The following is a 26,007-nucleotide window of genomic DNA, read 5'->3' as shown; positions in this document are numbered from 1 at the left end:
TTCCATGGAGGGGGCAGTGGTCGCAGCAGTGATTGCAGCTGAGACTGCAACCGTGACCGCAGCACGTGTCCCCCTGATGACTTGTTGCGTATCTCGGCATGCACTTGGGATTCTCAAATGAAGTGTCTCCAAAAAGGAAGAAAGGGAATAGAAAAGCAGAGGATTATGAGGGAAGGATGAACGTATATTAGGAACTGTTTCAATTATGGCACCAGATAGATCGGGATTCAGATGAAAATAACGTTGGCTCCTGGATTCCCCCCCCCCTTTGCAGCAGATAAAGATCCAAATGAGACAAGTAAAAAAATATTATCGGTTTGCATATAAATGTTGGTCCTCCACATCAGCTTGGAGGAATTGTCGCCTATTCCTCCTTACAAAACCGCTTCAACCCTTTCTTCCCCTCTAACTTCCCAAAGCTTAGTGAGGAAAAAAACTGAACTCCTCTTTCCCAACTAACTCTCCTACCAGATCTATCTATCACAGTAATGACCTCACGCTTCCCCTGTTTCGGATGTCCACTGCCTCGGAGTGACCCTCGACTCTGCCCTGTCCTTCACAGCAAACATCCAAGCCCTGACCACCTCCTGTCGCCACCAACTCGAAAACATTTCCAGAATCTGTCCTAAACCCTGAATTTACTAAAATATTAGTTCCCTCCTCATCTCCAGTCTTGACTACTGCAATATCCTCCTTTTATGGCCTCCCTGCTAATACTCTCGCTCCTCGGAAGTATGTCCATAATTCTGCTGCTCGACTAATCCACCTCTCTCCTTGCTACTCCTCCGCTTCTCCCCTTTGCAAATGCCATCATTGGCTCCCAATTCTCCAACATATCCAGTTCACACTACAATTACTGACCTACAAGGCCATCTATAACCTTTCTCATCTGTATATCTCAGAACTAATCTCCCGATATCTTCCCATACATGATCTCCGCTCCTGCCAAGACCTCCTTCTCTCCTTCACACTAATGTGTTCCTCACCCAACTGCGTCCAAGACTTCTCCCGAGCATCCCCCATCCTCTGGAATTCTGTTCCCCAACACATGTGATTATTTGCCACAATAAGAACCTTGAGATGAAACTTTAAAACCCATCACTACAGGAAAGCTACTGCCTGCATTGACCCCCGCTGCCGCCTCACCACCTTTGTGAGCTGCCACCACAACTGGAGTAATTTTAACCCTCTGACCCACGGTCTCCTCCTTACTACCCTGTATATTGTAGGCCTTCTCCATTCTGTACCCGTCTGTAAGTTTACTGTAACCCTTTCCACATTGGATGTGGGTGGATGTGGGTGGATATTGTTAGCGTTGTTACTTATGACTTGTGTTTTGAAACAGTTAAACTGTAAAGCGCTGCGGAATATGTTGGCGCTATATAAATAAAGATTATTATTATTATTATTATTATACTGTGTCTGCTTCTAGCATTGGTCTGTGCATGATTTAGGGATTTAGGATTGTAGCAACCCACTATGGCTGCTTTTACCATGCTTCTGGTCAATTCCATTGTAGTGTTAAGGCCCCTTTACATTTAGCGATGCACCAGCGATCCCGACAACAATACGACCCGGTTAGGATCGCTGGTGCATCGCTAAATGGTCACTAGTGAGCTGCCACACAGGCATATCTCACAGCGATGTAGCGACGCAGCAGCGGTCGTTACTTACCTATAGGCTATGTGCACACGCTGCGATTCTGCTGCGGTTTTGGCCGCAGAACTGCAGCAGTTCTGCAGACAGTGTACAGTAACATGTTATCCTATGGGATTTACATTCTGCTGTGCACATGCTGCGGATTTTTAACTGCGGAAAAGTTGCGATTTTAAATCCGCAGAAATTGACATGTCGATTCTTTTCTGCGGATTCTGCTGCGGTTTACCATCTCCTCCATTGTAGAGATGATAAACCGCAGGTCATTTTACCTGCGGTTTTACCTGCAGCTCCGCAGATAAAAAATCCGCACACCAATCCGCAGCGTGTGCACTTAGCCTTAGTGTCAAGAACTAATCGTAGGTACTTAGAACATGACATTAAGGTTAAGTACCTACGATTAGTTCTTGACACTAAGGTTAAGTGCACACGCTGCGGATTGGTCTGCGGATTTTTTATCTGCGGAACTGCAGGTAAAACTGCAGGTAAAATGACCGGCCTGCGGTTTTTCATCTCTACAATGGAGGAGATGGTAAACCGCAGAAAAGAATCGACATGTCAATTCTTTCTGCGGATGCAGAACCGCAGCTTTTCCGCAGTTAAAAATCCGCAGCATGTGCACAGCAGAATGTAAATCCCATAGGATAACATGCTACTGTATACTGTCTGCAGAACTGCTGCAGTTGTGCGGCCAAAACCGCAGCAGAACCGCAGCAAAAACCGCAGCATGTGCACATAGCCTAAAGGTATGTGCACACGCTGCGGATCCGCAGCGGTTTTGGCCCTGCGGATCTGCAGCAGAATTAGCTGCGTTGTACAGTACCATTATATCCTATGGAAACAGCAGTGCAGACGGTGCGGAATTTTCCGCGTGGTTTTTGCTGCGGTTTCCAATCTGCAGAAAGAATGGACATGTTGATTCTTTTCTGCGGATTCTGCTGCGGTTTACCATCTCCTCCATTGTAGAGATGATAAACCGCAGGTAAAACCGCAGGCCAATACGCAGGTCATTTTACCTGCGGTTTCACCTGCAGTTCCGCAGATAAAAAATCCGCAGACCAATCCGCAGCGTGTGCACTTAGCCTTAGTGTCAAGAACTAATCGTAGGTACTTAACCTTAATGTCATGTTCTAGGACTCAAATTTTTTGGAAACCGCCATATGAGGGCTTGTCTTTTTTCGGGATTAGGCAGGGTTCACACCATGCAAAGGGGGGAGGATGAATCCAGAAACAACCACTGGTCATAGTAAAATTGCTTTATTAGAAGTGTTTAAGGCAAGGAACAAATACAGCGTGCTTTGTAACTATAAAAACATTGCCAAAAAATAGGGACACACAGAACCACTACTGCCATTGCTACATTATAAGTTATATCCATGATTCATGGCAAAGTCAAATATAAACAGATGTGACAGGAGCCTAACAGCTAGCATAATTTAATGTGCCATACATAGTGTAATAATAAGCAGCATAGGTGAAGGCAACCAATCCAGCAAAAATCAAATAACATATAATTGCAGTCAATATATTTTACCTGGACAAAGTAGCAGTTAGCGCACAGAGGGACCCCGTGCCCGCCCTAACGCGCGTTTCGGAACACCTTCGTCAGGGAGTTACAAAGCACGCTGTATTTGTTCCTTGCCTTAAACACTTCTAATAAAGCAATTTTACTATGACCAGTGGTTGTTTCTGGATTCGTCCTCCCCCCTTTGCTATGTGTATTTTCACAACCGGTCAGTTACAGTCCTTTTGAGTACATTTTGGCAGTATGTTGTTTACTTTTATATTAGATAGACATACAAGATTCTCTCATATGCTATATGTACTGTTTTTCACTACCTTCCTCTTTCAGGGTTCACACCATGTTTGCCCTTATGTTCAGTGCCTCAGTTGGGGCTTATATCCAGAACCCCGGCAAAACGAGATATGGGCGTATGCGCTAAAGGAGCCACTGACTATGATGAGGCAGACGGGAGTCACAGCGTGCTTGGTTATGCATCATTTTCGGCCATATAAGTCTAGTTGAGGTTTGCAGCAAAATGTAAGACTGTACATATTGTGATCCTCCCCAAATAAGCATATACGGGTTGAAAATGTTTTCAGAGAACACTGTGACTCTGTCTGCATCATTACTGTCGGTGTACCAGTTAGCGTATAGGCTCGAATACCGTTTTGTGGGGGTTCAGAGGTAATCTCTGACCAGGGTTGCCAACCATACCGAAATTCCAGGACAGCTCGTAAAAATAGAGCATTTTTTTCCCTTATAGACATTTTTAAGGTGTCCGTGATTTATTTGAAGCTGAAGAAATTTATGGTATACAGAATTTTGTTTACTATAATTTTCATAATTTTACAGTTTACAGTGACTGCAGCTGATTGTTCTCATATCAAAATTATGAGCTGTAGATATGTGTAACTTATAGCATAATGATTTATTATAGTTTTGCAATGTGTCCATAAAAAATATCGTCCGTGATTTATTTGATAACCTGACCAGAAAAAATAATAAGTCAAGTGGTCCCGACGAAGCAATGAATGTATGGGGAAATGCCATGTAACCACAGCCTGAGTTGTTTTTGGCAATGGAAACATTTTGGTGTGCTTCGTAATAAACTTTTAATAACTCTTTATGGGGAGGGACATAAAACAAGAATTCTAACACTTAAAAATTTTCAGAGGTTTGCATTTTTATTTACTTTTTTTGTGAAGCAAAATGAACAGAAACATTAATTCTGGCAAAGTTTTTCCCTTTCTTTACAGCATTGACCATGCACAATAATAGCTTAGTTACTCACCGATAACGGTGTTTCTCGGAACCCATGACAGCACCACGGAGAGAGGGGATCAGCCCTTCAGGGACAGGAACCTATAGATAAAAAGGGCGGTACCTCTCCTCCGCCTTCAGTTGGTTACAGAGCATCAGAGGGTCTCCAGGTTAGACAACAGAAATATATACACAGCATTAGAATATTGCTTATTTATCAGGAAACACTCTACAAACAGTAAAACGTGCTCACCACACTTGTGAAGGGGAGGGGAATAAGCGGGTGCTGTCATGGGTTCCGAGAAACACCGTTATCGGTGAGTAAATAAGCTATTCTCTCTCACCCATGACAGCACCACGGACAGAATTACAGAGATTGGTAGCTTAGGGAGGGACCACCGCCTGAAGGACCCTTCTCCCGAAGGTCAGATCAGACATAGAGGCTAGAGCTAATCTATAGTGCCTGAAAAAGGTCGAAGGTGATGACCAGGTTTGTTCTATTGATACCTCAGATCTTTCAGCCCATGAGGTCGCCATCGCTCTTGTGGAATGAGCTTTTAACCAGGGATGGTATTTCCACTGGATGAATGCCAGGGCAATCACATCTCTAATCCATCTTGCCAGGGTACTCTTGGATGCTTTTAGTCCCTTCCGAGGTCCCTGGAAACATACAAAGAGAGAGCCTTCCTTCCTATATTTTTTGGTGGCCTCTAAATATTGTACTAAGCACCTCCTCACGTCTAAGGTGTGAAATTTTTCTTCCTCATTTTTAGGATTTGGACAGAAGGAAGGAAGGACTACCTCTTGGGATCTATGAGAATGTGATGACACTTTTGGTAGATAGGCCGGGTCAGGTTTTAAAATGACTATCTTGTAAAATTTTTGTGAAAGGTGGCCCTGCTGACAGAGCCTGAATATCGCTCACCCTGCGAGTTGATGTTAGTGCAACCAGAAGTACCGTTTTAAAATGACAGGGTTCTGAGGGATGCCGAGTGAATGGGTTGGAACGGAGGGCCTGTCATTGTGGACAATACAAGATTCAGGTCCCATGACGGAATCCTTTGACTAGCTATTGGCCTGGATCTGGTTGCAGCCTTAAAAAACCGTGCCACTCAGGGGCTACCCGCCACATCGTGGTTATAAAGAGCGCCTAAAGCCGCTACTTGGACCTTTAATGTGTTGACCGTCAGACCCCGTTCTAGGTCCCTTTGTAGAAATTCTAGGACCTTATCTATCTGAACCCCGTCCTGAACCTTTACCCCAGAAGTAGATAAGAATTTTTTCCATGTTCTTCCATATGCTCTCATCGTAACCGGTTTTCTGCTTTTTTGTAATGTAGTTATCAGGTTCTCTGAAAATCCTCTGTCCCTCATCAGCGCCCTCTTAAATTCCATGCTGTTAAATGGAGGTTCGCTGCCTGAGGGTGTAGCACTGGGCCCTGCGATAGCAGGTCCGGGAGATCCGGTAGGATCCATGGGTCGGTTACCGAGAGCATTCTTATCCAGGAGAACCAGGTTCTTTTGGGCCAGAAGGGGGCTATTAGTATCATTCTTGCCCCGTCCTCCCTGGCTTTTCTTAGCACTGCCGGGATAAGCATGATCAGGGGAAAAGCGTATGTAAGACTATGCGTTCATGGGAGCATATATACGTCCAGAGCTAGAGGATTCCCCCTGGGGTCTAGGGAGCAGAATGTTTCCACCTTTTTGTTTCCGAAGTCAGCAAACAGATCCATGTCCGGGGCCCCCCACCTTTTTACAATCTGCCGAAAAAAGGACCGTTTTAGTACCCATTCCCCCTGCCGTAGTTGGGTGCGGCTCAGGAAGTCTGCCCTTTGATTCTCCGTGCCTCGGATATGTAGTGCCGACAGTGATAGCAGGTTTGACTCTGCTAGTTTGTGGACTCTGGAGGATGTGTCCATTAGGGCCCGGGACCTGGTTCCCCTAGGCCACTGTGACTTGATTGTCCGAAAACATGCGGACATGGTGATTCTGGAGCAGGGGTAGGAAGCGTGTTAGCGCGTAGCCCACTGCTAACAGTTCTTTCTGGTTTGAGAAGGCTTCTAGTTCTTAGTCTCCCCACGCCCCCTGAGCCACCTCGTTGTTGATGAGTGCTCCCCATCCTGTGGGACTGGCGTCTGTGGTAACTATGTGTGTTATTTTTGTTACCCATGGGATCCCTTTTGGAAAGATTGTCCTGGTTTCTCCACCAAGCTAGGGAATGAATAGTTTTTGAATGTAGGGTAAAAAGACCCTCTAGGTGTCCCCCTACAGCTGATTGGTTGGCTAATACGTCCCACTGGAGTTCTCTTGTGTGTAACTGAGCCCATTGGACTACTGGCAGGCAGGTGGATAGGGAACCCAGTAGTGACATAGCTTTCCTTAATGTCATGGAGGGATTTTGGGTTGCTCTTGTTATCATTTGAGCGATTTTCTCTTTCTTTCGGTCTGGGAGGCGATACTCTTGAATGTTTGAGTCCAGTGTTAGACCCAAGAATTCCTGTACTCTGCTGGGTTCCAATCTTGATTTTTTCAGATTTAGGAGCCAGCCTAGGCCTTGTAGAATGTGCATCACCCTTTCCCTCTGTTCCTTGCATTTTCGGGCCGAGCTGCTTGCTATTAAAAAAATCGTCCAGATACGGAACTATTATGTCTTGCTCCCTTATATGGGCTATCATTTCCGCTACTATTTTGGTAAGCACCCGTGGGGCTACCGATATTCCGAACGGCAAGGCTCTGTACTGGAATTCTTTTACCTCGCCCTTTATTGAGACGGCTAACCTTAGATATTTTCTGGAGTTTTTGTGGATGGGAACGTAATAATAGGCATCGCTGAGGTCTAATACCATCATGAAGCAGTTCAGGAACAGGATTTTGGTGGTGGACCTGATCGACTCCATTTTGAAGCATTGATTCCTGACGTATCTGTTTAATTTTTTCAAATTTATGATCGTCCGAAAGGTGCCGTCTGGTTTGGTCACCAGGAAAAGAGGTGAGTAGAACCCTCTGCCCATTTCCTGCAGGGGAACCTCCTGGAGGACTCCTTTTTTTAACCAGGTTTAGGACCTCGTTTTCTAGGGCTTCCTGCTCCTGCATACTGGATCTTAGCAAAGTTATGTATTTTTGAGGTGGGAGAGAGAGGTCGTCTATTTTTAGGCCATCCTGGATTAGGTTTAATATCCATGGGTTGTTTGAAATTTCCTTCCAGGCTGGAAGGAAACAGGTTAGCCATCACCCCACCCTGGACGAACTGACACTTAGAGGGCTTTTTGTCTCAGGACGAGTTACCAAAGAGGAAACCTCTATCTTTCCTTCTGTCGTCCCATTTATGTTCTCTCGGTGGTCTCCTGTGAAAAAATTTTCTATTCCGAGAGGGCCTCTTAAATGCTGCAGGCCCCAAATTCGGGAACCCTTTCTTCTTGTCCCCTGCTTTCTGTAGGATGTCATGTAATGTCTCCCCAAAAAGGAATTTCCCTTCACAGGGGATTGAACACTTTCATTTTTGTCTGTAGGTCCCCTGGCCAACTTTTGAGCCAAAGTGTTCTTCGGGCTGCATTTGAGAGTGCTGCTGCTTTGGACGCTAGTCGGACTGAATCAGCCGATGAGTCCGTTAAGAAGGCAGCTGCTCCGCTTATTAGTGGGATAGAATCTAGGATCTTATCCCTTGGCGTCCCTTCCCTTAGTTGGTCCACCCATACCATTAGGGATCTTGAGGTACATGTCGCTGCTATGGCTGGTCTGAGATTACCTCCTGCTGACTCCCATGCCCCTTTAAGGAAAGTATCTGCCTTTTTATCTAGGGGATCCCTGAGGGTGCCCATGCCCTCGAAGGGGAGAGCGAATTTTTTTGAGGCCTTTGCGACGGCTACGTCGAGCTTCGGGGCCTTATCCCAAGACGTGGACGCCTCTCCATCAAAGGGATATTTCCTTTTAAGGGAAGGGACTGTTGTGTTTTTCCTGTCCGGTTTGTCACATTCTTTTCGGATTAGCCCCTGAACATTTTCATTTAGCGGGAACACGCTCCGTTTTTTCTGGCCTAGTCCCCCGAACATTATGTCCTGGACAGTTTTACCAGGCCTAGGGTCCAACACCCCCATGGTAGACCTTACTGCTTTTACTAGCTTGTCTACCTCTTCTAGGGGAAAGCAGTGATGCCCCTCTGATTCCTCGTCTGAGGATGAGGAACCGGATTCTGAAGTTTTAGACGAGATTTCCCCAACGTTGAAGAGTCCGACTGGGAGGTCACTACTGTGTCTTTCTTTTTCGATTTGTCCCTGTGCTTAAGGGATGTAAGGGCACTCCGAACCTCTGATTTGATTGCGGCTCTTAAGTCAGAGGCGAAATCCGGAGTTTCCTGACAGAGGACTTCTTTTGTACAAGACTCGCAAAGTTTTTTCTCCCATGATATAGGTAGGGGTCTAGTACAAGTGGGGCATTCCCTGTTCTTTTTCCCCTTCTTCTTTCCCTATCAAGGGAAAGGGATTCTATTACAATGGTGAACATTCACGGAGATCACTCACCTAGAAGTATGCGGCTGCAGGTACTGATTCGGGAGATGGAGTCAGGTCCTGTACAGGCTGACCTCCTTGTGGCGATTTGCTCCTTGCAGCTGACGTGCTGCGCTGCGTGGAGTGACTGCTGGAACGGCCATTCCTGTCTCGTTCCCGATGATGGTGGTGGTGCTGCTGCTGCTTCTTAAGCTGCTGCCTGGCTTGCTGCTCCTGCTGCTGGTCGCTATCCCCCATTGCTCAGGATCGCTTCCAGCCAGGAGTGCTGCTAGCCCCACCATTTTAAATTTCCCGGCTGTGATGTCACTCTCCCATCCTGCACCGCGTTCATCGGGGAGAGTACTCCTGCGCATGCGCCGGTTCCCGGGACTCGGAAGCCGGTTTCTATTTCCGGGGCAGCTGCCATCTTGGTACAACTCTGTACCATGGCGCCGCCCGCATGTTTACCGGGTCCCTGCGAGCCCCGACCTCCTCTCCAGAGCGGCAGCTCCACCGTCTCTCCTGCCCACTCACCTGGCAGCCCGCATCGGCCCCAGCAGTGGCAGCTTCGGGAACCAAACCTTCCCATGGCAGGGGCCTCCCCGCTGCCATGCACCGGTCAGGCCGGCCCCGCACATTCAGGTACAAGGAAACAGGTACCATCCTGTGGGTCCTCTGTCAGGGACAGGAACCCAACTGAAGGCGAAGGAGAGGTACCGTCCTTTTTATCTGTAGGTTCCTGTCCCTGAAGGGCGGATCCCCTCTCTCCGTGGTGCTGTCATGGGTGAGAGAGAAATGATAACATTACAAATTCACAATACTAAATATGTTTTTGAGAAGGTTTGGGTATTTTTATTGTTTGTTACAAATAAACCACTTTTATTACTATAGTTGTGATTTAGTTGTTTTTTTTTTAATATGCATTTTTTTTATTTTACACTTGAAAAGATTTTTTTCAATACTTCCTAGTCGCACGAGAGGACTTGAACATGCAATCCTGTGATCACATTGACAACATACAGCAGAGCTGAGGTTTATGGCAGACATGGAGGCCATTGTTAGACCTCTTTGTTGTTTTAGCAAGAATTATTATCCTGCGATTGTGCTGTGGGGGTGCCGATGGACTGACAAACTAACACTACTGATGGGCACAATTCCTGAGGCCATGCCACGCCAAAATCATAACAGTCAGATTAAGGGCAACCACTTGCAATTTTGACATACATCCATTTGTGGGAAGGGGATAATGATCGTAATAAATGATTACTATGCATAGTAGATTTTAGCTACACAGGTTACCCTGCTTTCTCCTGCCAGGAAACCGTGAGTCTAAAAATCAATGTACATGACACACAAAAGAAACAAATACCGCAGTTTCTAAATTCATAGTACACACAAGGGGAAATGTATCATTTGTGTAGTTTTCTCCTCCAAGACGGTGCCGCCAGCACTTGCGCAGTAGCAGCTATCGGCAAATTGTTTGTCAAGGGTCCTGTTCCTGCCTTTCCCAGCATATGACGGTCAATTTCTGACAGCGAAATTTAACATGCAAGGACAGAGGGGTGAATCATTCCACGGTCTCATTGGCGTGTCAGTCATGTGGTCACGAGGCGTCAATGGGTTGTCATAACAGCCGGTGGTTTGCTGAAGACCCCCATGTCTGTGATTATGATCCTCCGTTAAAAGTATAAAAGTTTGATCACAATATAAAATAAATGAATCTGATCAGTAAATAAAATAACGGGAAAAAAATAAAAACTTCAGAATTACTTTTTGGGGGGCTGCTGCAACGTTGCAATAATCGGCAATCAAAACATCGTATCTATCCCAAAAGTCTGCCAGCCTTCAGTCAGGATTCTCTAACGTTGGCGGAGAGAGCAGGCGTTCACGTGAGCTGATTTATGCGCTTTGAATACTTCCGGCTACATTACAAACTGTCGTGTGTAGTCTTGCTCTATTCACTTGCGTCGTGAGGGGCTTGAGCATGTCTAGTAAGAATGTAGCTGGAAGTATGCAAACTTGCAGTCATGTGGCTGGATGCTCTCGCCGCTGACAGCAGAGAATCCCGACAGCGTGCAATGCGTGCGCTGAGAAGATTCAGAAGTCTGCAGTCACAGATTGGTGATATGCGGTGAAGCAGGGCGTACACTTCCTGGCCTCACTGGAGCACTGTACATGGCCAAGGAGCCAGCAGTCATCCCGGATTCAGCCAGCCACAGGAGCTCCACGCACTTGTCGATAAAACATTGCAAGGCTGGTCTTACATCTCTAATATACCACCAATGAAACGCCCACCTCACTAGTGGGTTATGCATTTCATGGGAGGTATATAAGGGATGTAAGACCTCCGCCAGTGTGCCGGCTACAAATTGCCACAGACAGCAAAGTTGCAGCGATTAGAGGCCATAAACAGGTGATGTGTAATGTATTGTTGCATATGTGGAAAGGGAGACGCTCCTTACTGTGGTGCACCTCCGTAGTTAATAGAGGGGGGTCCCAATATCCTCTGTTATGATGTCCTCATAACATACTAAGGAAGAAATACAGGTATAACACCATTGTAGATATAAACATTTCATCAGAACAGAAAAGTAAAATCAACCAACTATTATACTACGGCACAAAAATAAAGACCGTTATGTTGCGATAAGAAAACACTGTCTACAGCGGCCCTTATCTCTCATCAGCCTCATCATTTACCGGGATGAAACATGATCATCGTTGAGAGAAGGATTCCGCTATCTTTCCTGATCTTGTCTGCTCTTTGGGAGGTATCTGCAGGCAATTGTTCCTCTCACCAGTGGCACTGACAGCGTTAGAGAACCACGAATTGTACTCATTTTCTAGGCTATGACAGAGAGCAGCCTAGACATGGTAAGTTTTCATGTCAACACGAATAGGAAAAAAAATTGATTTTGGATGATAACAGAGGATTTATAGTCTTAGCGCCTGTTCTCTGTCATACAATTAAAGTTTCTAAACTTTTTTTTTCCTCTTTCAACGCTAGAGCTACTGATCTGTGAAATTAGAAATATTAAAAACGGATTTGTCTGACAAGAGCAGACTGCTAATAATATCAAGTCTGGTGTTGGATGGCTTCTAACAACGCAGCACAAGTACTGCTAGTTTTCTGGATGAATGGAGTTGTTGTTTAAAAGAACAAGAGTAAGGTAATTCAGTCTTCGCAAAATTGACATATGTGATAAATGTGCCATTGCTTTACCCATTCTGGGACACACAAGTTACTGTTTCATTTTTATTAACTATTATAATGCAGGAAAGATTAGGATTTTCACTCTGGTCACAGACCACCAAAATACTTTGTCCAATATATATATATCTATATACAGTGGGGAAAAAAAGTATTTAGTCAGTCAGCAATAGTGCAAGTTCCACCACTTAAAAAGATGAGAGGCATCTGTAATTTACATCATAGGTAGACCTCAACTATGGGAGACAAACTGAGAAAAAAAAATCCAGAAAATCACATTGTCTGTTTTTTTTCATTTTATTTGCATATTATGGTGGAAAATAAGTATTTGGTCAGAAACAAAATTTCATCTCAATACTTTGTGATATATCCTTTGTTGGCAATGACAGAGGTCAAACGTTTTCTGTAAGTCTTCACAAGGTTGCCACACACTGTTGTTGGTATGTTGGCCCATTCCTCCATGCAGATCTCCTCTAGAGCAGTGATGTTTTTGGCTTTTCGCTTGGCAACACGGACTTTCAACTCCCTCCAAAGGTTTTCTATAGGGTTGAGATCTGGAGACTGGCTAGGCCACTCCAGGACCTTGAAATGCTTCTTACGAAGCCACTCCTTCGTTGCCCTGGCGGTGTGCTTTGGATCATTGTCATGTTGAAAGACCCAGCCACGTTTCATCTTCAATGCCCTTGCTGATGGAAGGAGGTTTGCACTCAAAATCTCACGATACATGGCCCCATTCATTCTTTCATGTACCCGGATCAGTCGTCCTGGCCCCTTTGCAGAGAAACAGCCCCAAAGCATGATGTTTCCACCACCATGCTTTACAGTAGGTATGGTGTTTGATGGATGCAACTCAGTATTCTTTTTCCTCCAAACACGACAAGTTGTGTTTCTACCAAACAGTTCCAGTTTGGTTTCATCAGACCATAGGACATTCTCCCAAAACTCCTCTGGATCATCCAAATGCTCTCTAGCAAACTTCAGACGGGCCCGGACATGTACAGGCTTAAGCAGTGGGACACGTCTGGCACTGCAGGATCTGAGTCCATGGTGGCGTAGTGTGTTACTTATGGTAGGCCTTGTTACATTGGTCCCAGCTCTCTGCAGTTCATTCACTAGGTCCCCCCGCGTGGTTCTGGGATTTTTTGCTCACCGTTCTTGTGATCATTCTGACCCCACGGGGTGGGATTTTGCGTGGAGCACCAGATCGAGGGAGATTATCAGTGGTCTTGTATGTCTTCCATTTTCTAATTATTGCTCCCACAGTTGATTTCTTCACTCCAAGCTGGTTGGCTATTGCAGATTCAGTCTTCCCAGCCTGGTGCAGGGCTACAATTTTGTTTCTGGTGTCCTTTGACAGCTCTTTGGTCTTCACCATAGTGGAGTTTGGAGTCAGACTGTTTGAGGGTGTGCACAGGTGTCTTTTTATACTGATAACAAGTTTAAACAGGTGCCATTACTACAGGTAATGAGTGGAGGAAAGAGGAGACTCTTAAAGAAGAAGTTACAGGTCTGTGAGAGCCAGAAATCTTGATTGCTTGTTTCTGACCAAATACTTATTTTCCACCATAATATGCAAATAAAATGAAAAAAAACAGACAATGTGATTTTCTGGATTTTTTTTTCTCAGTTTGTCTCCCATAGTTGAGGTCTACCTATGATGTAAATTACAGACGCCTCTCATCTTTTTAAGTGGTGGAACTTGCACTATTGCTGACTGACTAAATACTTTTTTGCCCCACTGTATATATATATCTATATATATATTTTTTTTTTGTTTTGTTTTTTTAATTTACTTATTGCATTAGTTCTTTTTACCCTGGTAACACGAGTGCCAACACTGATGGTGAGTATAGGCGTTTTTACATGAACGGGGCCAAACATGAGGGATGAGAAGGGGTTCTTGTGGCAGTAGACAACCCCTTTAATTTAATAATTTGCTAAAAAAAAGGCTGTATGCAAATTATTTAAAAATAATTATTTTAAAATGAAGTTGTCTTGTTCGATGACCATTTAGAAGTCCGGCTTTGACACTTTCCGTCTCGTGTAGCAATACGGTTACCTACTTAGGCTACGATCCCATCAAACCATTTTTTCAAATCTGTAACAGGTCAATTCTTTCAGCGTTTTTCGCAAATTCAAATGAATAGGAGAAAAAACAAGTAAAAACGCATAAAAAATTAACACAAAAAGGCTTCAAACCATGTGTAATGTTATGCAGCGTTTTTCCTATTAATACTGACTTTTGGTGCTGGAAAATATACTGCTAATAGTGTGTGCACATATCCATACATATTAATTGCAGACTGTGAAAGATGCCTATCGGCTGCATCCAATGGAATCACTGTAATGGATATGTAATAGGACATATCCAGAAAAATAATGTTATTATAGACAATGGGGAACTGATAGCACTGTTAGGCAACTGTCTAACATGTCCATCAACCATGTCATCTGTTAAATGAATAAGTCAGAAAATCTACCGAAAAGCTCAAGATATATCGGTTAAATGGATGTCTTCAACGTGTTGGGCTACTATGATATTTCATAATGTTTGTAGTATCCTGACATATAAAAAGTCAAAATGTTTATAATCAAGACCCTTTTTAATTGATTCTAGATAGACACTGATATAAGAGTGATGCAACTGCAAACATAAGGGAACCACTCTTCTATACATACCCTAGATATGGAAGAAATAATGTGTAACTTTTTTCCATTTTAGTTCATACACATACCTTTCTTGCTGTGTTAATGTCAAAAAATGGCTTATTCCGAACACTAAAAGGTTCCTGCGTTTTATCTATATGTCCAGTCTTCATTTTTTCATGCCTGGGAAAAATAATCTCCTTTTCAATGCACGCCAGACGGATGTTAAAGTCACAGTCCCCAACAGGCTGGCCCTGAAAAATGACAATGTGGGCAATTAAAAAGAAATCTAGAGGTTTAGCAGCATAGACTAGGCAAGGAAAAATGTTGCAATGTGCTGACCTTTGGGAAGGAGAACAAAAACCTAATTCTAATAGCAGAATTGAGAGACAATGACTATTATGGAAAAAAAATAAAGCAGCTTTCAAAAAATATTTAAGTAGCCAATAAAAGTGTATGCCATTATCTTCTACCCAACTTACCTAAGGCTACTTCCACATGTCAGTTTTTCTGCATTAGGCGCGATGCGGCGAAATGTGTAAAAAACGGATCCGGCGCTGTTGCCACCAGGTCTGGTTTTTTCCCATGGAGTTTCATTATCACCGCATGGCGCCGGATGCGGCTCGTCTGTTTTTTTGCCGGATCCGGTCAAAACTGCGGGTCCGGCGTCTGGAAAAAACGTTGCATGCAACGCTTTTTCCAAACGCCGGACTGGTTTTTCGCACTGTGCATGCCCGGAAGACCTTCTCTGCCAGGAATATATCCGGCAGAAAGAAGGATCCGGTGTCTGCGTTTGCGGCCGGATCCGGTAGTCCGGTTTTTCGCCGCATCGTGCCGGGACAAAAAAACTGACATGTGAAAGTAGCCTAAAACACAACTCACAATGACTGATACATAAAAGGCCTTTAGATCACGCTCTTCACTACTGACTACAGAGTTTAGAGAAGGCGCAATAAATCAGAACTACCACTGTCCTATAAATGTGTACAAAAAATCTTTCACTTTAGGCTGGTCTTTCTGTAAATTTCATTTAACATTTATATTTATTTGCTAAAACCACAAGAATACTTTTTGGTCAGATATACCTCAAGCTACTAGCTTTTATCTTAGGAGCCAACTACTCGTCTCAGCCTAAGCTGAAACCTTATAGGTTTCACATTCAGCAAATACTGATTCAGTCAACCAAGACACATCCTTGATAGTCTGCAAAAAAATATGATATGTAATGCAGGGCTGTGGAGTCGGTGCTCATTTTGGTGGAGTCGGAATAAAATGGACCGACTCCGACTTCTAAAATATATAATAAATTGGGTACAGTAGTTCAATGCAGAATGTGCTGAATATTTTTTCATAGGAATTTGGGAAAGTTATGAAATGTCCTATAAATGAATTTCTATTCCTGATCTAAGGCTACATTCACACACAGCGTTTTTCCTGCGTTTTTTGAGGATACGTTTTTCAGTTGCAAAAGCAGATCAGCTTTTTAAAAAACCGCATCACCTGAAAGGTTTTTGTGCTCATAGATAATGTTTTCAATAGCAAAAGCAGATTAGAAATCTGCTCTATCTATATATCCATTTATCCATATCTGTCTATCCATATCATATCTGTACCTAAAAGAATGAAAGTCGGATAGCACACAGACTAACACTCCTTTTTTTTAGCACCAGTCAGGTAAACCTCATAGCTGCCCAAAAGGACGCCCAGGACAGGCATTGCTCGTCTTCAGTAACATCAACATCAACTGATAGTTGGAATAAATAGACTGCATTCATCACCACATCTTCTTAAGGTGCAGGCTTTATTTTCAAGTGTAGGGGTGTGAAGTATGAGGTTCTGCAGCAGCTGAGGTGTGCAGTATGAAATTCTGCGAAACAGTATGAGGTTCTGCCCCCCCCTCCTCTAGGTTTGATCCTGGCTACGCCCATAGTGTGAATGTAGCCTGAGGATCTAGGCCTTCTCTTGGCCGAGATAAGTCACAGTGTGTGCGTATGTGTATATATATATATATATATATATATATACATATATATACACACACAATATATATATATACATATATATATATATATATATATATATATATATATATATATATATATATACACACACACACCGTATATACTCGAGTATAAGCCGACCCGAGTATAAGCCGACCCCCCTAATTTTGCCACAAAACTGGGAAAACTTATTGACTCGAGTATAAGCCTAGGGTGGGAAATGCTCCATAGATTATTCACCCATATATGCTGCCCCCATAAGAAGCTCCATAGATTGTTCCCCCATATGCTGCCCTCATTAGAAGCTCCATATTGTTCCCCCATATACTGCCCCCATAAGAAGCTCCATAGATTGTTCCCCCATACGCTGCCCCCATTAGAAGCTCCATATTGTTCACCCATATGCTGCCCCCATAAGAAGCTCCATAGATTGTTCCCCCATATGCTGCCCCCATTAGAAGCTCCATATTGTTCCCCCATATACTGCCCCCATAAGAAGCTCCATAGTTTGTTCCCCCATATGCTGCCCCCATAAGAAGCTCCATATTGTTCCCCCATATGCTGCCCCCATAAGAAGCTCCATATTGTTCCCCCATATACTGCCCCCATTAGAAGCTCCATAGATTATTCCCCCATGTGCTGCCCCCATTAGAAGCTCCTTAAGATTATTTCCCCATGTGCTGCCGCTGCTGCAGCATGTAAAAATAAAAAAAAATGACATGCTCACCTCTCCGCCGCTGGGTGTCAGATACTCACCTGTCCTGCGTCCATGGCTGCTCACCGCTATCTGCCACGTCATCAGTCAATGACGTTCAGACTGCAGGGGGCGCGGCGCGCACTAATCACGTCACCGCGCCCTCTGCTGTCTGAAGTCACTGACCGATGACAGACAGCAGCAAGCAGCCATGGACGCAGGACAGGTGAGTATCGCTATACTTACCCGTCCTGACGCTGTGTCTTGAGCCCCCAGCTTCTCCGTGCTCTCTCTTCCTGCCTTCAGCGGTCATGTGGTACCGCTCATTAAAACTCATGAATATGCGCATATTCATGAGTTTTAATGAGCGGCACCACGTGACCGCTGAAGGCAGGAAGAGAGAGCACGGGGAGAAGCTGGGGGCTCAAGACACAGCGTCAGGACGGGTAAGTATGACCTGACACCCCCGCCCCCCCCCTCCCCCTCTGACCCCCCGGTGTATATGACTCGAATATAAGCCGAGAGGGGGACTTTCAGCCCAAAAAAACGGGCTGAAAATCTCGGCTTATATTCGAGTATAAACGGTATATATATATATATATATATATATATATATATTATATATACACACATATACACACACACACACACACACACACACACACACACACAGTGCAGACCAAAAGTTTGGACACACCTACACAATCAAAGCGTTTTCTTTATTTTCATGACTATGAAAATTGTAGATTCACTCTGAAGGCATCAAAACTATGAATTAGCACATGTGAAATTATAGAATTAACAAAAAAGTGTGAAACAACTGAAAATGTGTCTTATATTCTAGGTTCTTCAAAGTAGCCACCTTTTGCTTTGATTTCTGCTTTGCACACTCTTGGCATTCTCTTGATGAGCTTCAAGAGGTAGTCACTGGAAATGGTTTTCACTTCACAGGTGTGCCCTGTCAGGTTTAATAAGTGGGATTTCTTGCCTTATAAATTAGGTTGGGACCATCAGTTGTGTTGTGCAGAAGTCTGGTGGATGCACTGCAGATAGTCCTACTGAATAGACTGTTAGAATTTGTATTATGGCAAGAAAAAAGCAGCTAAGTAAAGAAAAACGAGTGGCCATCATTACTTTAAGAAATGAAGGTTAGTCAGTCCGAAAAATTGGGAAAACTTTGAAAATGTCCCTAAGTGCATTGGCAAAAACCATCAAGTGCTACAAAGAAACTGGCTCACATGAGGACCGGCCCAGGAAAGGAAGACCAAGAGTCACCTCAGCTGCGGAGGATGAGTTCGTCCTTATTCACCAGCCTCAGAAATCGCAGGTTAACAGCAGCTCAGATTAGAGACCAGGTCAATGCCACACAGAGTTCTAGCAGCAGACACATCTCTACAACAACTGTTAAGTGGAGACTTTGTGCAGCAGGCCTTCATGGTAAAATAGCTGCTAGGAAACCACTGCTAAGGACAGGCAACAAGCAGAAGAGACTTGTTTGGGCTAGAGAACACAAGGAATGGACATTAGACCAGTGGAAATCTGTGCTTTGGTCTGATGAGTCCACCTTTGAGATCTTTGGTTCCAACCACCGTGTCTTTGTGCGATGCTGAAAAGGTGAACAGATGGACTCTACATGCCTGGTTCCCACCGTGAAGCATGAAGGAGGTGTGATGGTGTGGGGGTGCTTTGCTGGTGACACTGTTGGGGATTTATTCAAAATTGAAGGCATACTGAACCAGCATGGCTACCACAGCATCTTGCAGCGGCATGCTATTCCATCCGGTTTGTGTTTAGTTGGACCATCATTTATTTTTCAACAGGACGATGACCCCAAACACACCTCCAGGCTGTGTAAGGGCTATTTGACCAAGAAGGAGAGTGATGGGGTGCTACGCCAGATGACCTGGCCTCCACAGTCAACAGACCTGAACCCAATCAAGATGGTTTGGGGTGAGCTGGACCGCAGAGTGAAGGCAAAAGGGCCAACAAGTGCTAAGCATCTCTGGGAACTTCTTCAAGACTGTTGGAAGACCATTTCCAGTGACTACCTCTAGAAGCTCATCAAGAGAATGCCAAGAGTGTGCAAAGCAGTAATCAAAGCAAAAGGTGGCTACTTTGAAGAACCTAGAATATAAGACATATTTTCAGTTGTTTCACACTTTTTTGTTAATTATATAATTCCACATGTGTTAATTCATTGTTTTGATGCCTTCAGAGTGAAATCTACAATTTTCATAGTCATGAAAATAAAGAAAACTCTTTGAATGAGATGTGTCCAAACTTTGGTGTGTACCATATGTATGTAATCGATATTATACAGTGTATTACATATGTACAATTTATTACAGTTTTTTGTGCTCTAAAGTTGTATTCCAATAAATAGATATTATGTTCTATCTAAATATCTTGATTATTGGATCATAGAAATGATTAAATGTCTGATGTTCACATTGTACTACAATACATTTTTCACTTAAATATAAGCAATATATGTGGGAGTCGTGGAGTCGGAGTTGGAGTCGGTGTAAGGAAAATTGAGGAGTCGGAGTCACAGGTTTGGCTTACCGACTCCACAGCCCTGATGTAATGGCCGCTCTCTGCAGAGCTGTGTGTGTCAGAACTGATAAATCTGCAGGTTCCTCTCAGCTTTAGTTTCCAGCTCACGGCCTGACAGGGTTTTTATTATTGTTTCCATACAGCAGAGCTGTAAGAGCTGCAGCAGCTAACATGTTTGTTATGAGACAAAGTTCAGCTCTACTGTTGTGTGTTCGTTACATGTCTCACACTGGTAATAGCCCCTTTAAATTAATCTCTGGAGGCAGATTCTCATGCAAATCAGTGTCCAGCCCATAGCCCTGAATAGCTCATTCACATGTAAGAAAAACATGGATTTCTCTGGAATAAGACACTGGATCGCAGCAAGTTATCACATTATTCCGCTTCCTATGACCTACATACCAATATAGACCACTTAAGAGGGTTGATCCTACTGGAAGATTCTCTTTAAGTGAACAGACGAGTTAAAAAAAAACCAAAAACTCTCCATTTTTCACTGTCTAATACTAGGAGAAGCCTGAGAAAACACAATTAGGTTTTTTTGGTATAATAGAAAAACAGAGCTGACACAATGTCCAAACATTAATAAATAAAAACATTATCAATTTTATCCAGCACAATGATGAAAATATGTCCCCTTTCTTTTCCTGTACAAGAGAAAAAACTGGTGCATGAAGGAAAATTAAACTGAAAAGGAGGTTTTTGCAGTGCTACCGATGGAAGAGTTTGTTCATTTACAGCCCAGTGATGGAGTGCTATATAGAGTGTGAACCGACATTAGTCAAGTTTATAAACCCGGTGGCCACAATATAAGTCAATTCTGAAAGCGAAACTTAATACAGTAAAAGCCAAAACTTGAATTAAAAAAAAAGCATCGAGTGATTCAAGCACATATTAATAATAATCTTTATTTTTATGGCGCCAACATATTCGGCAGCGTTTTACAGTTTCAAAACACAAGTCAGAAGTAACAGCGTTCACAATACAATAATTAAAGCAAAATAAGAAAACAGAAATGTCAATGGCAACGACATTCAAGAAGAATAATGTAACAGGCAAACCACACAACGGCTGAAGTGTGAGGAACAACTGTCTCAAATGGACATGATTTAGACTACTATGTCAAATAAAATGAATGACTTAAAGATGATCACTACCAGTAGACATGATAAACTTGTGACAGGCAGGATAAGGAAACGGTTATTCCTGCTACCACACAGAGACAGACGGGATAGACACAGTGGGATCTGGGAAAGAATCTCATCTGCTTGTGTGGCACTGATGTTTGCTAAATTTTAGTTCTACCATCAAGAACATGTTGGAAATGAATGCAATGTGAAAGAGACCATATTTGCATTTCAAATGCTTACTGGAAACTTTGAAAGGAGACCCCCTACAGGCATCGCGGTGTAACATTAAATTAAATTGCCGAACCCAAAGAAGATTCATGACCCACTCCTTTCAACTGCACTTGTAATCACTGTGATGTGAATACTTGAAAGCTTTAAAAGGAACGAGTCATAATAAGAACTCAAAAGGTTTGTATTATTTAAACAGATTACAATTATAATAGTTTTTGTTCTCAGCCTGACTTATTAAACAAGGTACATTTTAGTTCTACTGAAAAAAAAAAAACTCCAATTGCTGCTATGAAAGGTGTAATGTAATTATAAACATTCATTACATTTCAGATTTTAACACTAGAAAACATCAAAAAGGGAGCAACTGAGAAGAGGCATAATTTATGACAAGAAATCATTGATGGGAGCCAGTCACCAGATTCATGCTGTTAAACCATGAGGAGCATGAATCAGACACTGAGCGACTGCAGTCTGGTATGTTTTACTGTGAAATGTAAGAGTAAACATACCATATTTTCGAGACTAGAAGACACTTTTTTCCTCCAAAATGTGGAGGAAAATGGGAGATGTGTCTTACAGTCCGGATGTACCTACTCTGGCTTTGATGGGGAGGTGGGGGAGCGGCAGCGAGGGAGTAGCGGGTCACAGAAGGCAGGAGCTGGCTGCTGCGGCTAACTCCTGTGCCCGCTGCTAAAGAGAAATGAATATTTACTGTTCTCCACTCCTATAGGCGTGGAATGCAGTGAATATTCAATCCCTTTAGTAGACGCACATGTGAATGCCCGGCAACTGCAGGAAGGCGGCGACTGACACTGCTCGCTACAAAAGAGCAATGAATACTCACTGTCCTCCACGCACATAGTCCCTGCATGCAAAGCAGTGAGTATTCCCAGCAGGCTGTGCTCTGCTTGTGAGCAGCGCCATGCTCTGCTTACAAGCAGAAAGCATCTGCTGGCATCGGAACAAGATGCTGTGAAGGAGCGCAGGAAGGTAAGTGTAATATTTTTTGCTTTTTTTAAATATTTTTCTGATGGGGCCATACATACCAGGATGGGGATGGGGGCCAATCATACCAGGATAAAGATAGGGCCATGCATACTAGGATAGGGATGGGGTTAATCATACCGGGGCCATGCATACCAGGATAGAGATAGGGGCCCTCCATACCAGGATAGGGATGAGTGGACCATTCCTACCAGGATAGCGATGAGGGTGCCATGCACACCAGGATGGGGATGAGAATGGTCATACATACTAGGATAAGGATGAGGGGGCCCAAGCACACCAGAATAAGGATGAGGGGGCCCATGCATACCAGGGTGGGGAGCCATGTATGCCAGGATAGGGATGATGGGGTCATGCACACCAAGAAGGAGATGAGAGGTGGCATGCATACCAGCATAAGAATGAGGGGGTCCATGCACACCAGGATAAGGATGAGGGGGCCCATGAATACCAGGGTGGGGGTCCATGTGTGCCAGGATAGGGGTGACTGGGCCATGCGCACCAGGAAGGGGATGAGGAGGCCATGCTCACCAGGATAGGGATGAGGGTGCCATGCACACCAGGATGGGGATGAGAGGGGACATACATACCAGGATAAGGATGAGGGGGCCCATGCACACCAGGATAAGGATGAGGGAGCCCATGCATACCAGGGTGGGGGGCCATGTATGCCACGATAGGGATGAGTGGGCCATGCATACAAGGATGGGGATAAGGGGACCATAAAAGAAAGGATATGGCATATTAGGTACAGAATTTACCACATTATTGCTTCAGTTTTTTCTTCTAATTCCCTCTTCTAAAATCTAGGTGCGTCTTAGAATCATAGAATCGTAGAGTTGGAAGGGACCTCCTGGGCCATCTGGTCCAACCCCCTGCTCAAAGCAGGATTCGCTAAATCATCCCAGTTAGATGTCTGTCCAGCCTCTGTTTGAAGACTTCCATTGGTCTTATGGTGCGGTGAGTCTTATAGTCCGAAAGATACTTTACAAGGTGGCCAGGGACTATGGGTTCTCGGCTGCATAGCTCAAAGCGATCTCCGACGGCTTTTCCCTGCTCCACTTCCATGACGGACAGGTTTCTCCCCATATATACATAGGAAATGACCTGTCAGCTGGTGTAGGGCGGGAGACTGCATCAGATGACTCAGCCAAGACATACAGACAAGTTAGGCCGGTTTCACATTAGCGCATTTTCAGCGCGCGCACGGCCGGGGGTAGCTCCGCCCCCGATCCGGCTCTCTGCCCGGCGTGCCCGCCCCTTCCTTGTAGCGCCGCCTCCTAGCGGACAGCGGCGCCTGCGATCGGCGCACCCTATCTTTAGCATAGGGTGCGCCGATCGTGCGCAGGCCGTGCGCTAGTTGCGCTTTGACCTGCGCTGCGCACTTTTGACGGTGCGCCGTGCGCGCCAAAATCAAACTTTTCGGATTTTGGCGCGCACGGCGCACCGTCAAAAGTGCGCAGCGCAGGTCAAAGCGCAACTAGCGCACGGCCTGCGCACGATCGGCGCACCCTATGCTAAAGATAGGGTGCGCCGATCGCAGGCGCCGCTGTCCGCTAGGAGGCGGCGCTACAAGGAAGGGGCGGGCACGCCGGGCAGAGAGCCGGATCGGGGGCGGAGCTACCCCCGGCCGTGCGCGCGCTGAAAATGCGCTAGTGTGAAACCGGCCTTATAGATTACTCGGCCAGTTTTTTAAAGTATGTTTTTTTCTGACATTTCAGAATAAAACATACCAGGGTGCATGGCTCAGTCAGTGTCCAATTCATGCTTCCCATGTTTCGACCAGCATGAATCTGATGACCTGTTCCCTTTAATGATTTCAGGTCAACGATACATAACTTGCTTAAAGAAAATTTTCTCTGAAATGCTGAAGCATTTCAGAGTAAAATATATCTGGCTTCAATTGTGCCGCCAGCAACTGGTTCATGCTGTCCATGAAATACACCTATTTTGGAACATCTTGGGCTATAATTTTCCCCATTTCCACCAGAAGATTTATTTTTTTAAATCTGTCAGACTGATGACTACCCTAACCTCCCTAACCCACTTCATTTTCAAAGTAGATGAGAGGGAAAGAACGAGAGAGAGGGAGGAAAGAGCGAAAGAGAGAGTGGAAAGAGCGAGAGACAGGGGCGAAAGAGACAGAAAAGGGGGAAATAGACAGAAAAGGGAGAGAGTGAGAGGAGGGGCGAGAGGAGGGTGAGAGCGAGAGCAAGGGTGAGAGCGAGAGCAAGGGTGAGAGCGAGAGAAAGGGTGAGAGCGAGAGAAAGGGTGAGAGCGAGAGAAAGGGTGAGAGCGAGACAAAGGGTGAGAGCGAGACAAAGGGTGAGAGCGAGACAAAGGGTGAGAGCGAGACAAAGGGTGAGAGCGAGACAAAGGGTGAGAGCGAGACAAAGGGTGAGAGCGAGACAAAGGGTGAGAGCGAGACAAAGGGTGAGAGCGAGACAAAGGGTGAGAGCGAGACAAAGGGTGAGAGCGAGACAAAGGGTGAGAGCGAGACAAAGGGTGAGAGCGAGACAAAGGGTGAGAGCGAGACAAAGGGGGAGAGCGAGACAAAGGGGGAGAGCGAGACAAAGGGGGAGAGCGAGACAAAGGGGGAGAGCGAGACAAAGGGGGAGAGCGAGACAAAGGGGGAGAGCGAGACAAAGGGCGAGACAAAGGGCGAGACAAAGGGCGAGACAAAGGGGGAGACAAAGGGGGAGACAAAGGGGGAGAGCGAGACAAAGGGGGAGAGCGAGACAAAGGGCGAGACAAAGGGGCGAGACAAAGGGGGAGACAAAGGGGGAGACAAAGGGGGAGACAAAGGGGGAGACAAAGGGGGAGACAAAGGGGGAGACAAAGGGGGAGACAAAGGGGGAGACAAAGGGGGAGACAAAGGGGGAGACAAAGGGGGAGACAGAAACGGGGAGCGCGACAGAAACGGGGAGCGCGACAGAAACGGGGAGCGCGACAGAAACGGGGAGCGCGACAGAAACGGGGAGCGCGACAGAAACGGGGAGCGCGACAGAAACGGGGAGCGCGACAGAAACGGGGAGCGCGACAGAAACGGGGAGCGCGACAGAAACGGGGAGCGCGACAGAAACGGGGAGCGCGACAGAAACGGGGAGAGCGACAGAAACGGGGAGAGCGACAGAAACGGGGAGAGCGACAGAAACGGGGAGAGCGACAGAAACGGGGAGAGCGACAGAAACGGGGAGAGCGACAGAAACGGGGAGAGCGACAGAAACGGGGAGAGCGACAGAAACGGGGAGAGCGACAGAAACGGGGAGAGCGACAGAAACGGGGAGAGCGACAGAAACGGGGAGAGCGACAGAAACGGGGAGAGCGACAGAAACGGGGAGAGCGACAGAAACGGGGAGAGCGACAGAAACGGGGAGAGCGACAGAAACGGGGAGAGCGACAGAAACGGGGAGAGCGACAGAAACGGGGAGAGCGACAGAAACGGGGAGAGCGACAGAAACGGGGAGAGCGACAGAAACGGGGAGAGCGACAGAAACGGGGAGAGCGACAGAAACGGGGAGAGCGACAGAAACGGGGAGAGCGACAGAAACGGGGAGAGCGACAGAAACGGGGAGAGCGACAGAAAAGGGGAGAGCGACAGAAAAGGGGAGAGCGACAGAAAAGGGGAGAG

The 26,007-nt window shown here is 45.3% G+C and overlaps 1 protein-coding gene across 4 annotated transcripts in view; it reads right to left on the bottom strand.

Moving 5' to 3' along the window:
* RNGTT (RNA guanylyltransferase and 5'-phosphatase) overlaps positions 1 to 26,007 on the bottom strand; it is a 601,184-nt gene that overhangs the window by 333,622 nt on the left and 241,555 nt on the right. For all 4 annotated transcript variants that reach the window (XM_073589590.1, XM_073589589.1, XM_073589588.1 and 1 more), the window contains exon 11: positions 14,850 to 15,014. In XM_073589590.1, coding sequence (XP_073445691.1) covers positions 14,850 to 15,014 — 165 coding nt within the window. The remainder of the gene's footprint in view (positions 1 to 14,849; positions 15,015 to 26,007) is intronic.

This window comes from Dendrobates tinctorius, unplaced genomic scaffold (genome assembly GCF_039654945.1).
Source record: "Dendrobates tinctorius isolate UK_male_01 unplaced genomic scaffold, ASM3965494v1 ptg000111l, whole genome shotgun sequence".
In the NCBI taxonomy this organism is placed as follows: Eukaryota; Metazoa; Chordata; class Amphibia; order Anura; family Dendrobatidae; genus Dendrobates; species Dendrobates tinctorius.
The sequence above is the reverse complement of the archived record's forward strand: the minus strand, read 5'-3'. Positions and strand labels throughout refer to the sequence as shown.